Source organism: Aotus nancymaae, unplaced genomic scaffold (assembly GCF_030222135.1).
Source record: "Aotus nancymaae isolate 86718 unplaced genomic scaffold, 86718_ANA_hifiasm-v0.15.2.pri h1tg000040l, whole genome shotgun sequence".
NCBI classification, from domain to species: Eukaryota; Metazoa; Chordata; class Mammalia; order Primates; family Aotidae; genus Aotus; species Aotus nancymaae.
Genome location: NW_026988454.1, coordinates 92549433 through 92564628, shown reverse-complemented (window position 1 = coordinate 92564628; position 15196 = coordinate 92549433). Strand labels below are relative to the sequence as shown.

The 15196-nt window shown below is 38.5% G+C and overlaps 1 protein-coding gene across 1 annotated transcript in view; it reads left to right on the top strand.

Moving 5' to 3' along the window:
• CD109 (CD109 molecule) overlaps positions 1-15196 on the top strand; it is a 145761-nt gene that overhangs the window by 67383 nt on the left and 63182 nt on the right. Inside the window, exons 6-10 of the mRNA XM_012471821.3 lie at positions 3057-3096; positions 5296-5380; positions 13180-13276; positions 13539-13680; positions 14362-14471. Of these exons, the coding sequence (XP_012327244.2) occupies positions 3057-3096; positions 5296-5380; positions 13180-13276; positions 13539-13680; positions 14362-14471 (474 nt within the window). The remainder of the gene's footprint in view (positions 1-3056; positions 3097-5295; positions 5381-13179; positions 13277-13538; positions 13681-14361; positions 14472-15196) is intronic.

Sequence of the window (15196 nt, the reverse complement as noted above, 5' to 3'; positions counted from 1 at the left end):
CTTATGTTTATTCAACAAATGTTGAAGACATGCTTTACTAGGTGCTGTGCTCTCAAGGATTTCATAGTCTCTTACAAGAGATGGACACAAGGCAAGTAATTATCATATATTGTGTTAGGTAAGGTGGTTGAGTTATAGGCAGGATATTATAGGAGAGAAGGGGCATCTAACTCACCATGGGGAGAGGGCAATCAAGGAAAGCTTCTTGAAAGAGGCTAAATCCAGGATAATAAATCCAGGACATTCTGTCAAAAATTCAGGTGGAGATGTCTGTCAGGTGGATTTGAGTCTCAATCTGGGATAGAGATAAGGATTTAGGTGTCTTTATTCTAGAAACGGCAGTTGAAACCCTGAGAGCTGATGAGAGCCTGAAGAGTGGGAAGAGGGCTCAGCACGGAAAGGCCAACATTTAAAGATCAGAAAGAGATGCAGAAAGGAAACAAGGAAGGGGTCAGAGAGATATTTAAGAGTACCAAGAGAACAAAAGACAAGAGTGCTTAGAGACTGAATGAGGGGAAGGAGACAGTCAATGGAAAGATGGAAAACCCAGGATTGATCAGGGACTGGCAATGTAGGAGGCCGAGGAGAGATGGAATTCATTTCAAATATAATCTAATGTGACTACTTATGTGTTAAACAAATAATGTCCTAGAACTTAGTTTTAGGCTGTTGTTTAAAGTAGGCCCAAATAAATAGGTTGATTTCCTATATTTGTAAAAGCTCATAATTTTTATTTAATCAAACACATATTTATTCAGCACTTATTTTGTAGTAGGTGCTATGAGAGTATTGCACCCCAAAGGATAAACTATGAGGGATACAAAAATGATCACAAAGTGAAGTAGTAATATTTAAGCTAAGCCCTGGACAATGGGGAGGGATGGAAGTAGTGTAAGTCAAGAATAGAATAGGCAAGAGTTAGAGCAAAAGCACAGTGTGTGAAACTCCAGGACAGCTGTCAGTCTTGAATTTTTGTTCTTGACTATGTCTGTCTCCACCACTGGACTCTCTAATGCCTAGGACTGTAATTCATAGAGCCTCACATGGTGTTTTGCATTGTGTATTTATTCGATTGATGTTTGCTATATGAATGAAACTTGATGAACAGAAACATTGTAATTATTACTTATTCCATAGCCTTGCCTATGCTGGCCTCAGTGATAAAGCAAAAACTAACTGAAAGACTAGCATTTCTGTGTTGATCAGTAAAACAGGTAATGGGTAAATTACCTTCTTAATTTGACGTTTGAGAATGACACGTTAGAACTTATAAGTGAATCAAGTATATGTAATTTATAATGTTACTATATGATATAAAAACAATTTGAGATAGAAGTCATAAATATGAAGTTCCTTAAGACTTTGATCAAAACAACACAATTTCTTTGAGATTTCCTTTTTAAAAAAATTTTTATTTTTCAACAACAGCTAACCAAAGATGGGATCTTCTTTACATGATAATGTTGAAGTCAATTTATAAATGATTTATTTGTTAGCATGTTAATGGTTATATTTGTTTTGTATTTTGAAGTGAACTATAGCCTTCTTTTAAGATTAAAAAATAACCTCTTGGTGTACAGATGCTTTAGATTAACCAAGGGTACTTGTTAAAAAAAGCTAATATTTTAGGCCGGGCGCGGTGGCTCAAGCCTGTAATCCCAGCACTTTGGGAGGCTGAGGCGGGTGGATCACGAGGTCAAGAGATCGAGACCATCCTGGTCAACATGGTGAAACCCTGTCTCTACTAAAAATACAAAAATTAGCTGGGCATAGTGGCGCGTGCCTGTAATCCCAGCTACTCAGGAGGCTGAGACAGGAGAATTGCCTGAACCCAGGAGGCGGAGGTTGCGGTGAGCCGAGATCGCGCCATTGCACTGCAGCCTGGGTAACAAGAGCGAAACTCCATCTCAAAAAAAAAACCAAACTAATATTTTATAGCTACATCTCTGTGTTTGATTTGATAAATTTGGGAATTAAATTTACAGTACAAATTTCATTAGTGGAATTACATAGTCAATTTGGAGAGGTTCGTTTAATGTGCTACCTTTATTTGGAATGAACATTTAGAAATATGAAGAGTTGACTGGGCATGGTGGCTCACGCCTGTAATCCTAGAACTTTGGGAGGCTGAGGTGGGCAGATTGCTTGCACTCAGAGTTTGAGACCAGCCTGGGCAAAAGAGACGGCAAACATGGCAAAATCTCATCTCTACTAAAAATACAAAATAAACAAACAAACAAAAAATTAGCCGAGCATGGTGGCTCACGCCTGTAGTCCCAGAGAGTTGGTGGCCTGAGACAGGAGAATCGCTTGAGCCCAGGAGGTTGAGGCTGCAGTGAGCTGTGTTTATGCCACTGCACTCCAGCCTGGGTGACAAAGTGATACCCTGTCTCAAAAAACAAAAGAAACAAAAAAAGAAGAAATATGAAGAGTTAGATAAATGATACAATAATAGCCCACGTTTTCTTGTTGATTGTCAAAAAGGAAATAATTAACAGTATTATAACCACACAGGATGTATTGATTTAAGGATTACAGTAGAAAATAATTCAAGGAATTGGAAAGGTGAAGGATGTTGCTCTATGAAGGTTTTGTATCCTTAATTATTTATAAGTATTTGAGTTATGTGTGACTTCATTTTCTCCATTATTTTTTCATAATCATATCCAAGACAAATCTGAAGTTATTTGTTAGTTTGACCTGTGTTATCCTTGCTTTTTAAATTCCTGAATTATCTATTTTAATCTGGTTCTTATTTCACAAATGATGGAAGTCAGATTAAGCAGTTTGTTTAAATGACCTGCAATGAATTATAGAGATAGGTCACCTTTCTATGCTAACGAGTTGGCAAGAAAAATTCATGAAATTTTACAGACTTCCTGTTGCAGTTGACCACAAATACACTTCCATAAATGAAAATAAACAGGTTTGTTCATTGCATCATTATAAATGTAATTTTAAAATTAATTTTCTAAATCATTTTTTCCAAGTAAGCAAGCAAGAAAAATAAATAAGAACTCATAAATTTTCTTGTCTTTTTTTCCCCTGCCCAATAGGACCAGACATATTATCAATCATTTCAGGTTTCAGAATATGGTAAGAGTTCCTCAATTTATATTGGAAGAAAAAAACATTTGTTACTTTCCGGAGAGACTAGAGAAATGTTTAAGAGATATGTTATTTGAAGAAAAAATCCCAACGGAGTTAAAATTCTGGTGTTTTTTATAGGCTTAAAGATATTTTTTTCTTTTGTAAAAATTCTAAAATCTCATTATATAGAAAAAAGTCAAAAAATATCATCTATAGTTATATTATGCTAGTCTTTTTCTTATGCACAACACAATCTATTTTTCTACTTTGTCGTGATCATAAAATATTTAAAATGTTGTGCTTCAAAATACTTAAATTCTCTTCCACAGTTTTCATTTGATTGGCTTTGGTAAAGACAGTCTGTTGAACTCAGGTAAATCCTCTTTCTTGCAGGTGCCATATTTATAATATCACAGTTAGAAACCCATAGATTAAAACATGGGACTCACCTTTTTTCTTGGTGAATGGAGAGGAATGAGAGATGAGAGTGAAAGCATAGAATCTTAGTATTAGCTATAATTTGAATAGTTATTTTGAGGTTACACATGCAGTTTTTCATTTGATTTGAGCTTTTCTTTGAGATTGGGTTTTATTTAGGCAGTAGAAATGCTAATATCCAGGTAGTAGTACCTCCGGCTCTGTGGGCCTATGTCTCTGTCATTACTACTCAGCTTTGCCTTGGTAGCATGGCAGCAGCCAAAGTAATGTGTACATGAATGTTGCTGTGCTGCAATAAACCTTATTTTATGGGCATGAAAATTTGAATTTCATATAATTTTCATATGTCATGAAATATTATTCTTCTTTTGATTTTTTCCAACCAGTTAGAAATTGTAAAAATGTTCTTAGTTCATGCTGGTCATGGTTTACTGAACTCTGATCTGTAACTGTGCTCCCCAGTATGGGGCCCACTTGCCATGTGTGGCTGCTGAGCACTTCAAATGTGGCTGGTCCGAATGGAGACACCGGATGTTAAAGACTTAGTATAAGAAAAAAGAAAGAAAAATAGTTCGTTAATTACCATTTGTTATTTTGATTATTTGTTGAAATAATAATATTTTAGATATATGGGGTTAAATAAAACATAGAAATTAATTTCACCTGCTTATTATTACTTTTAAAATTTGGGTACTAGAAATGAAAAATTACACACATGGCTCACATTTTATTTCTTTTAGACAGCCCTGATCTAGAAGAATAAATCACAGGGGACCAACATTTTATAGGCTATCTTTATATCCCACTGTGGTGATATGCTGGGTGGTTGTATGTTGTTGAATAAAGTATAGTGGAGGTGGGGAATTGATTACAAACCTATAATGTTTGAGGAAGAGGCATTTTGATTTCCTTGGTGGTGGGGGTTGGGGGGGTCAAGTTGGCTCACATGACTCTTTTGGTCTCCCTGTCCTAGACTGGTCTAGAGTCTAGGAGTGTCTTGGCATATTCAGGGTCAGTAGCCTTGATTGGAGCTGAAGGTCTGCCCTATATTGTTGCCTCTTTGGGTATTTTGATACTTCTCTTATGTTAATTGAATGGTGCGGTGCCTTGTTATGAGAGTGACCTGTTTCTTTGGTCAGAGAACTATAGAAAAAAAGTTTTATAGACTGGAAAGAAACACACATTTTTTTACTCTGGTAGAGTGCTTTATATCAATTATAGTATTAATACTTTCAAAATAGTTTATACCTTAATTATTATTATTATTTTTTGAGATAGAGTCTCACTGTATTGCTCAGGCCAGAGTGCAGTGGCACAATCTTGGCTCAATGCAACCTCTGCCTCCTGGGTTCAAGTGATTCTTCTGCCTCAGGCTCCCAAGTAGCTGGGATTACAGGTTTGTGCCACCATGCCCAGCAAAGTTTTGTATGTTTAGTAGAGACAGGGTTTCACCATGTTGGCCAGGCTAGTCTTGAACTCCTGACCTCAGGTGATCCACCTGCTTCAACCTCGTAGAGTGCTAGAAGGCATGAGCCACTGCTCCTAGCCTCGTACCTTAATTACATAAAGCTAACCAAACTAGGGATTTCTAGTTTTGGGTAAAACAAAGGGCTTTTCATCGTGTTAACATGTATTTGGATTCTAATGAATTTAAGTTCAAATAGTACAAATTATCAGCTCCTTCAGAACAAGTTTATTTTTCATTTTGTTCAGTGGAAGATGATAATGAAGTAGATAAAAAGATTTACCCTTGCTTTTCTTTTCCAGTATTACCAAAGTTTGACGTGGCTTTGCAGACACCGTTATATTGTTCTATGAATTCTAAGCATTTAAATGGTACCATCACGGCAAAGTAAGTGTCATTTTTCTTTTGATATGATTCGAAACCATTGTCAAACTGTATGACTAAAAGCTGATTATATACTTCAGAATATAGGACAATTTTTGCTTATTAAAATACCCTGGTGGACAGGAAACAACTATTTATAATAAATGATTAAGCATGGGACAGATCTCTGTATCCATTGCTCTGCTTCCAAGCTGACCCAGTCCTAAAATATTTCCCATAGACTAGTGTATGTCTTAGACTTATTAAGGGATTTACATTATAGATAGCACTCGGGTTCTATTTTTCAGATGACATGGAATTGAGGTAACTTACCTTTTCTTAAATTCCATTTTTTTTCCATTGATATTGGAGGTAGAGCTCTTGAGGGAGAGAATTGGTTGCCTTATTGCAATTAACAAATGAGTAAATAATCCACATTTATCCTTTACATCATGTGAACACAGAGACTTCCAACCCACCTTACGGAACAGGTCTATGGTGTCTGTCATGATTTTGACTCACTAGCTTGAACAACACATAGTGTTTTGTTTTGCTGAGGCAAAAAGCATTGTCAGAGTTCCAGACTAATGGTTCTCTGAAGTGCAGGCTGGGATTGCCCTCAAGTAATTTAAGGACTGGTCTCTTGTGGCTTTTATTTTTGATGTGTCAGTATCTGTGCTTTGGTTTCTGAAATATATTTAGTTTCAGAATTTACTTCTAAAAGCTAATAAAAGCTGGACCTCACCTCTCTGCCATCCTCTCACTATATTCCTCGCCTCGTGAGGGTTTGTGGCCATGGCATGTCAAAGGATGGGCAGCAGAGAATCTCCTGGCAGAAGCATCTCCATAGACCAAAATGTTCTGAGGACTCCTATTTTAGACTTCAGCAAAATAATTATAGGAAGCCCATGTAACATAAAGGCAAAACTGTGTCTACAATTTGTATCAAGTTAGATTTCAACTAAAAGCTAACTTCCAATATGCATTTGGGTTCTGTGAATGGATTAATGGTTTAGACAATACATAAATGTCTGCATTTCCCATAATTATCATACAGTACTTGATCTTAGCTGAAGGTTAAGCATTCTGAGTTTTATTTTGAGTTCTTTGACTAATGCTTATAAAAGTTAGTGGGTACAAATCCACGCAGACATTGTGTGCAGACCTGCACAGTCCCTGTCCACATGGATTGGGCTGAGTCTGGCTATCCTCTTTTGTTCTGTTTTTGGTTTTCAGAGGTGTGCCAGGGATTTAATACACTAAGTTAAAACGGTGGTTGTAAAACTTTGGTAACTCTCCAGAAAAAGTTACATGTCATTTTAGGGGGTGATGGGTTTCCCTGAAGCCTTCCTATCAACACCCTCCTCCCTAGCCCAGTGGGAGCACTTGTTTCATCACGGTTCTCATGGTTGGGTCTCTTTGAGACACTAATGGTTGATAATAACATGACAATTGTGATGGCCTCATGACATTTCTTTAGTGTTCACCGTGTTGTATTCTTATCATTTTTCTTAATATGTGCATCAGTTGAGGTTCAACCAGGGAAGGAGAGCCAGTGGTAGATTTATATATTCCAGGGTGGCGCAGATCTTCTGCATGATTCAGAGGAATGGCCACCATGTGGCTGAGGCGTCTCTCCCCAGAGGGCTGTGAGTAAACGATGAACATCACATCTTCACCCTAGCTGTCCTGAGTTCTGGGCCTACCAGTACAGTTCCAAGAGAGTCTGTTGTTGCCTCCAGGGTGTAGAATCAGACTGAAAATATCATTTACAACTTTGCAACAGATTTAAGAAAGCTCTTTGACCAGCAGGAGATCTTTTATCAGTCTGTACAACTTGGCATATAAATACTGGCATATACTATTCTATAAATAGTGTCCCAGAAAAGGTAGGCCCTCCTCATCATCCTGACTGTGTCTGTCGTGATGAAAGCAACATCTCTTTTTCCTTCAGAAGCGAATTCCTCCACTTGGGCCTTGGACACTGTCTCCTGAATCAGGAGAATCACAATCCTGCTTCCTGTTTCACCTGTGTCTCGATTTCTTCCATTTGGTATCTTTAACCTTTTGTTCTTTGGTAGGATCTTCAGTCTGTGTTTAATCATTTGTGTTATTAAAAGAAACAAACCCTTCCTTGACCTCCATGCCTCCTTCCAGCTGCTGCCTCATCTCTCACCTCGTCTTCACAGCCAGTTATAATTTCATTTCCACTTCTTCATATTCTGTTCATTCTTCATTCACCTGCAATCAGACTGTCACCTTCACCATGCCATTGAAATTGCTTTCACCATGGTTACAAAGACATCTTGCTTAATCTTGTGTGTAGATTTTAAGTTTTGTTTTAGTTTTTTTTTTTTTAACAACTTTTTCTTTTCAGCTTATGACATTGTTGTCCACTCTCATTTCCTTTCCGGTTTTCCTTCTTTCTCTTTGGCTACTCCTTTGAGACTCTTGCAGGTAACTCCCTCTGTCCATCTTTTTTTTTTTTTTTTTTTTTTTTTTTTTTTTGAGACGGAGTTTCGCTCTTAATACCCAGGCTGGAGCGCAATGGCGCGATCTCGGCTCACCGCAATCTCCGCCTCCTGGGTTCAGGCAATTCTCCTGCCTCAGCCTCCTGAGTAGCTGGGATTACAGGCACGCGCCACCGTGCCCAGCTAATTTTTTGTATTAGTAGAGACGGGGTTTCACCATGTTGACCAGGATGGTCTCGATCTCTTGACCTCGTGATCCACCCGCCTCGGCCTCCCAAAGTGCTGGGATTACAGGCTTGAGCCACCGCGCCCGGCCCTTCTGTCCATCTTTTAAAAGTTCTTGTTTCAAGGCTGGTGCAGTGGCTCATTCCTGCAATCCCAGTGCTTTGAGAGGCCGAGGTGGGAGGATCACTTGAGGCCAGGACTTTGGTATCAGCCTGGGCAACCTAGTGAGACCCTATCTCTACAAAAAAATAAAAAAATTAGCTGAGTGTGGTGGTGGACATCTGTGGTCCAAGCTACTCATGAGGCTGAGGCAGGAAGATCACTTGAGGCTGCAGGAGCTATGATTGTGCCACTGCACTCCACCCTGGGCAACAAAGCAAGACCCAATTTCTTTTTTTTTTTCTAAAAAAAATAAAGAATAAGAAAAGTTCTTTCTTAGAGCTCTACTTTGGTTCTCTTCTTTTTCTATACATTATTCAGATTTTTTCCCCTCCATCCCTAGGGCTTCTGCTACTGCTTATAACTGATGATATCACATCTCCAGCCACATATTTCTTTCTTGGGGTTCTGACACTGCTATGTCACTGCCTGCCAGACATTTCTCACAGGTGCTTTCATTTATTTATTTCCCTCCTCCTCCTCCTCCTTCTACTTCTTCCCTCTTCTTCCTTCTTTCTTCCTTCTTCTTCTCCATCCCCTCCTCTTCTTTTCTTTCTTCCTTCTCCTCCTCCTCCTCCTTCTTCTTCCTCCTCCTCCTCCTCCTCTTTCCCTTTTTTGGTAGGTCCCTGTAGAAGATCCCACAGGTACTTTAAAGCAAACAAATAATCTTTCCCCAAACCTGATTGTTCTCTTATATCTCTCTTGGTAGACTGTACCACCTTCGGGTTAGGTTCCCATCAGCTGCACTGTCCCCATTCCCTCAATCCCCATAGCCAATCACCATCCACGGCTTTTGATTCTAGCTCCTTACTCTCTCTCAAATCCATCCATTTTTCTCCATAGCCACTCCCTTGATTCAGGCCAGCATCATCTCTCCCTCCTCAGCTACTGTTGCAGTTTCTTAAATGTTTTTCCTGACCCAGGCTACTCTTCCAATCTTTTCTTGGCACGGTATCAAGTTTCTTGTTTCTCTTACTGAAAGGCAAATTCGATTTTATCACTCTTTTTGCGTGAAAACTTTCACACTATTGCCTTGAGAGTGAAGTTCAGATTCTTTAGTTTATCTTGCAGGGCTCTTTTCTGGATTCATGTCTTTTGAAACATTCCACCTTCCTCTACTCCAGCCCATCCTCTACTGTCCCAAACTCTGCTCTCAAATTTTACTTTAGCTTCTAAAAATGCAAAACACTTTTTTCTGACCAGTAGGCCATTACATCGGCAATTTCAAGGCTTACTACTTGCCCCCAATGCTTTTTATGCCCCTCATAACACTAATCACACAGTGCTGCTGTTTGCTCGTCTACCTTCCTGAAGGTGGCTCTGTGTCTTGTGCACTGCTGCACCTTGGTGCCTACTACAGGGTCAGCCATGGAGTAGGTATCTAATATATACCTACTGAAAGAAAAAATAGGCCAGGCACGGTGGCTCATGCCTGTAATCTCAGCACTTTGGGAGGTTAAGGAGGGTGGATCACTTGAGGCCAGGAGTTTAAGGCCAGCCTGGCCAACATGGCAAAACCCCATTTCTACTAAAAATACAAAAATTAGCCAGGCCTGGTGGCACACTCCCAGCTATTCGGGAAGGTGAGGCATGAGAATTGCTTGAACCTGGGAGGTGGAAGTTACAGTGAGCCTAGATTGTACCATTGCACTCCAGCCTCGGTGAGAGAGTGAGATTCTGTCTGAAAAAAAAAAAAAAAAAAAAAGAAAGAACAAATAGATAAGCAACATGACCCTTAAGATTTCAGCTCTAAGCTGTATGTAGCACAGCAAAGGTCTTCCTAACAAACCGAAAGCCTAGTATTTGGAGTTCTGTGGATATAGGAAAAAAGAAATTCAGTTTATCTTATTTTCTCATTCAACAATCAACACAGAAGACTTCTGTGACCTCTGGTCATGAAGAAGTGGGTAAGGATTTCTGCCCACCAAAAACCCAATCAATCAATCAGTTTTGCAGGGGACACCAGCTGGGTGTCCTCTAGTTCAATTCAAGTCTGACACTATCTACTGGGACACAGCATTAGATCATAGATGAGGACTTGCTCCAAGACTGTCCCCACTTCAGATGCCACTCATAAGTAATAGATTGTCACCTATACTTCTGACTGATTGGCTGCAAATCGGAGTTCCCACTGGCTTCTCTTTGGGTTTGACTCATCTGCTGGAGCTGCTCACAGAACTCAGGAAAACACTTTACTAGCTTGTTACAAAGGATGTTATGATGGATAGAGATGAAGAGCTGGAAGAGACACGTAGGGTGACCCACGTGGGAAGCAACATGGAGCTTCCATGCCCGCTGAGCTGTGCACGCTGCCCTCCAGGAAACTCCATGCTTTCAGCTCTCTGGAAGTTCTCCAAAGCCTCTCCTTTTGAGTTTTTATTTTATGTTTTCTTTTTCTTTTTTTTTTTTCATTTACCACTGATCAGAAGGCAAGGTATTATTTTATAAACTTTTTGTCCTTTTTTGTGCTATGGCTGCTTTCAGAGAAAAAAAATTCCTTGTTTTGTTAATACTAGCCTATTGTTTTGTTAATGATACTAGAATATTTTGATTTGCTTTTTATTTTTATTTTTTTTAAGTGATGAAGTCTCACTCTCTTGCAGGCTGGAGTGCAGTGGTGCAGTCATAGCTTACTGCATCCCCAAACTCCTGGGCTCAAGCAATCTTCTCACCTCAGCCTCCCAAGTATCTAGGGCTATAGGTGCGAGCCACCATGCCTGGCTAACTTTGTCCTTTATAATGATGGGGTCTTGTCATTTTCCCCAGGCTGGTCTTGAATTCCTGGCCTCACACGATCCTCCTGCCTTGGTCTCCTCAAGTGCTGGGACTACAGGCATGCTCCACCACTTCCGGCCTGATTTGCTTTTTAAAAATTAGTCAAGCTTTTTATTTTCTGAATGATTAACTTATCCCAAATGCTTCCAGGTTCTATTAGGACAATAATTGTATCTTTGTTTCACAATTATTATAGCCAGCTTGGTGTTTGGAAAACTAAATCTGCTTCACATTGAAGTCAAAATTAAAAATTTTTGTGTCTGAGAGTACTTTAAATTATATTTGGATTGTAAAGATCCATATACTATCGTGTGATATAACTCAGTTAAGATACAATATCCTGGCATTCTAATTTTGCTTTTATTTAATCTTTAGCATGATACAAGTAGAGTCAGGTTTCGAAGACTCTGGGATAGGTGAATTTGATGCTATGGTTGCTAACCAGGGTTTCCACTAACTTTACTGTTTTTGTTTGGAAATATGGTACATTTGAAGGTGGATTTTATTACTTTTTTCTTCTTAGTTTGGAATATGCTATATTTTAAGTTGAGTTGATCCAGATGAAGGGCTGTTTCTGTGTTCAGTTAATGGATTCAGGAAGCAGCAGTTTATTGCTATGATTTATAGACTGCAGAGCAAAATTGACTTCCATCTCTGGCTCACATTTCACAACAGAGATAGAAGCAACCCAGGAAATGCATTTAAAAAAGGCTTTCTGGCAGTAAAATGTATTGCCTCATCTTCACATGAAGAGACTTTCCTATCATGAGAGAGGATAAAATTAATACATAGAAAGAAAAGTAGAAGAGAATGATGTTTGACTCAAAAAGCTATGTTTGGGCTGGGCACACTGGCTCATGCCTATAATCCTACCACTTTGGGAGGTCAAGGTGGGTGGACCACTTGAAGTCAGAAGTTTGAGATGAGCCTGGCCAATATGGTGAAACTCCATTTCTACTAAAAATACAAAAATTAGCTGGGTGTGGTGGCAGACACCTGTAATCCCAGCTACTCAGGAGTCTGAGGAAGGAGGATCACTTGAACCTGGGAGGCAGAGGTTGCAGTGAGCCAGGACTGGGCCATTGCACTCTAGCCTGGGCAACAGAGTGAGACTCTGTCTCAAAAAAAAAAAAAAAAAATCACACACACACACACAAAATTTGCTGGGCCTGGTGGTGTGTGCTTGTCATCTCAGCTACTTGGGAGGCTGAGGCAGGAGAATCTCTTGAACCCCGGAGGTGGAGGCTGCAGTGAGTTGAGATCACGCCACTGCATTCCAGCCTGGGTGACAGAGTGAGACTCTGTCTCACAAAAACACACAAAAAACAAAACAAAACCAAGTTTGGTATTATGGATTTAAAAAATTATTCTTATTTTAAATTTTTCTGCAAAAAATCAGTTTTTGACAGCCATGAGCACATTTGGTGCTCCAGAGTCGATGGTCTAATGAACCTTCCTGGCTCATATCGGAACATGCAGCAATAGACCATGGTGATTGCAATTTCAGCTGAAATTTAAAAATCTTCTAAAGCTGCAAAGTTTCATGGACATGCAGTTAATGGGCTAGTCCAGATTTCTAGGAGTGAAAGATTTACATGATATTTAAAAAATCTTTGGACAGAAAACTGTCACTCCCAATTGTGATCAGGTTTTCTTCTGGAGTCTTTTAGATAGTCAGAGATTGGGCAGAGTGTGTGTTAAGAACCGTTTTAAGGTACTATAGTTAAAAGTCTTTCCATTTTGGAAACTTAATTTCAAGGATCACCATTTGTTTTTTATTTATTTAATTTTTTTGAGACGGAGTCTTACTCTGTTGCCCAAGCTGGAGTGCAGTGGCACGATCTCTGCTTACTGCAGCCTTTGCCTCCTGGGTTTAAGCAGTCCTCTGCTTCAGTCTTCCGAGTAGCTGGGAATATAGGGCACCCACCACCAGGCCCAGCTAATTTTTGTATTTTTAGGAGAGATGGGGTTTCACCATCTTGGCCAGGCTGGTCTTGAACTCCAGACCTTGTGATCCACCTGCCTTGGCCTCCCAAAGTGTTGGGATTACAGGTGTGAGCCACCACGCCTGGCCCAGTGTAATTTTTTAAAATGTTAGATTGCTAAAATGTATGCTATTGAAAGTAGTATTTTTATTGTGTTCTGACAATATCAAGTTGATATGTGAAAAAGACTATGTTTGTAATTATTCAGGTATACCTATGGGAAGCCAGTGAAAGGAGACGTAACACTTATGTTTTTACCTTTATCCTTTTGGGGCGAGAAGAAAATTATTACAAAAACATTTAAGGTAACTTTTGCAGATATTTTATAACTTGTAATGGGGAAAATATATGTAGTTTTTCTAGAAATAAGATTCAGTACTGAATTAACAAAAAGTTAAGTGTAAGAAAATCAAGAGCTTTCCAGCATTGAATAAGTGAGAATTTACCCAATTTATAGTGATTAAAATGGTACCAGAGCTATCATATTGTTGTGACTTAGTCTGAGTTTTATTTCTAAAATTTGAATTGCTAAAATGAAAAATAATACTGAACTTTTAAACAAAACAGATAAATGGATCAGCAAACTTCTCTTTTAATGATGAAGAGATGAAAAATGTAATGGATTTTTCAAATGGACTTTCTGAACACATAGATCTATCTTCTCCTGGACCGGTAGAAATTTTAGCCACAGTAACGGAATCACTTACAGGTTTGTAGACTTTAAAATGAAGGTAAAACTATTTATGTGACACTGCTTTATCATCTTTCTTATTATAACTGGCACTTTCATTTGGGAGCATATTGACTTTCTAAAGATGCTATTTAATGTTGAAATTGTTATGACTGTTAGTCTAACTTGCAGGATGATTTTATAATGGGGTATCTTATTTTCTATGAAAGTCTCTACTTCAACCACATGTGATTGCTCTTTGTAATTTTTTTCCATTTCTATTCTTTTCCCCTGAAAACTACATGGAAAGGCTTACATTTTCAGCTGCCTACCTTCTTCTTTTTAAAATCGCTGAAATCTCAGCTGCTCCTAGACAGTAATAGGAAAATAAGGTTTAGTTTCTTGGACCTTTCTGTTACTATTTCAGTAGCTTTAAGCAATTCCTGAAAGAGCAAAAGGCTATTCTTTCATTGGCCTTAATTTGCTGCCAGTGTACATGTCACTGTGGTAGAATGGCAGCAATGGTGCTTAGAAGGGATCCACAGAGAACATAATAGAACCGTGTGATGCTCTTTGTGTCAAAGCCAATACGGGAATGAGGCTTATGTGCCCTGATATTTTAAACCCTTTTGGTAGTAGGTTAGATGGAGAGATTCGGTGGATAGAAGCTTTTGGTGAAACATTACTTTTGCTTTCTAAATTGTGCAATTTCCAAAAAAGGTATCTCAAGAAATGCAAGCACTAATGTGTTCTTCAAGCAACATGATTACATTATTGAGTTTTTTGATTATACTACTGTCTTGAAGCCATCTCTCAACTTCACAGCCACTGTAAGTTGGTATATTTATTTCCAGTCCATAGCAGTAAGTTCAGCTTAATGAAATAGAATAGGAAATAATATTTTCAATACTTTTCTAAAAATTTAAGCCAAAAAGTATATAACTTTGTTTCTTTAGATATTTGGGGCATGTAGTTTTGTTTCCAAATGACTTTTGTCTAATTTTTCTAAAAAAGTATTTTTCAACAATAAAAGTATTTTTTTTGAAAATGTGTTTTTTTACAAGCAATTTATGTTAGATGTGGATTGCTACACTGAAGCCTTTATTATTTAATTGAAAGAATTAGGTGGTAGTCAAAAATTTCAATTTCAATTTGGTTTTTATAATGATTGATTTTAGTTCTAGCAAAGATGTTACATTAAAAAATTATCAGCAGATCTCATTTTTTTTTTAGATAATGTTGAATTATCACATTAATTGTGTGAATTTTGGCAATGAGCAAGGCATGGTGCTGGGCAGGGCTGTGGTGCTAAGAAGGGCTCAGTCCCTATCCTCAAGTTCGCAGTTTTTGTGATGGTGGCAGGAAAACATATACACAACTGTAACTCATGGTAGATTAAGATTAGTGTTACTAATTAATTTCTGTAGGGATTTAAAGCAGGGGTTGGCAAACTTTTTCTGCAAAGGGCTAGATAGTAAATATTTTCAGTTTTGTGGCCATGTGGTCTTCATCACAGATACTCAGCTTTGCCAGTGTAGTGTGAAAGCAGCCATAG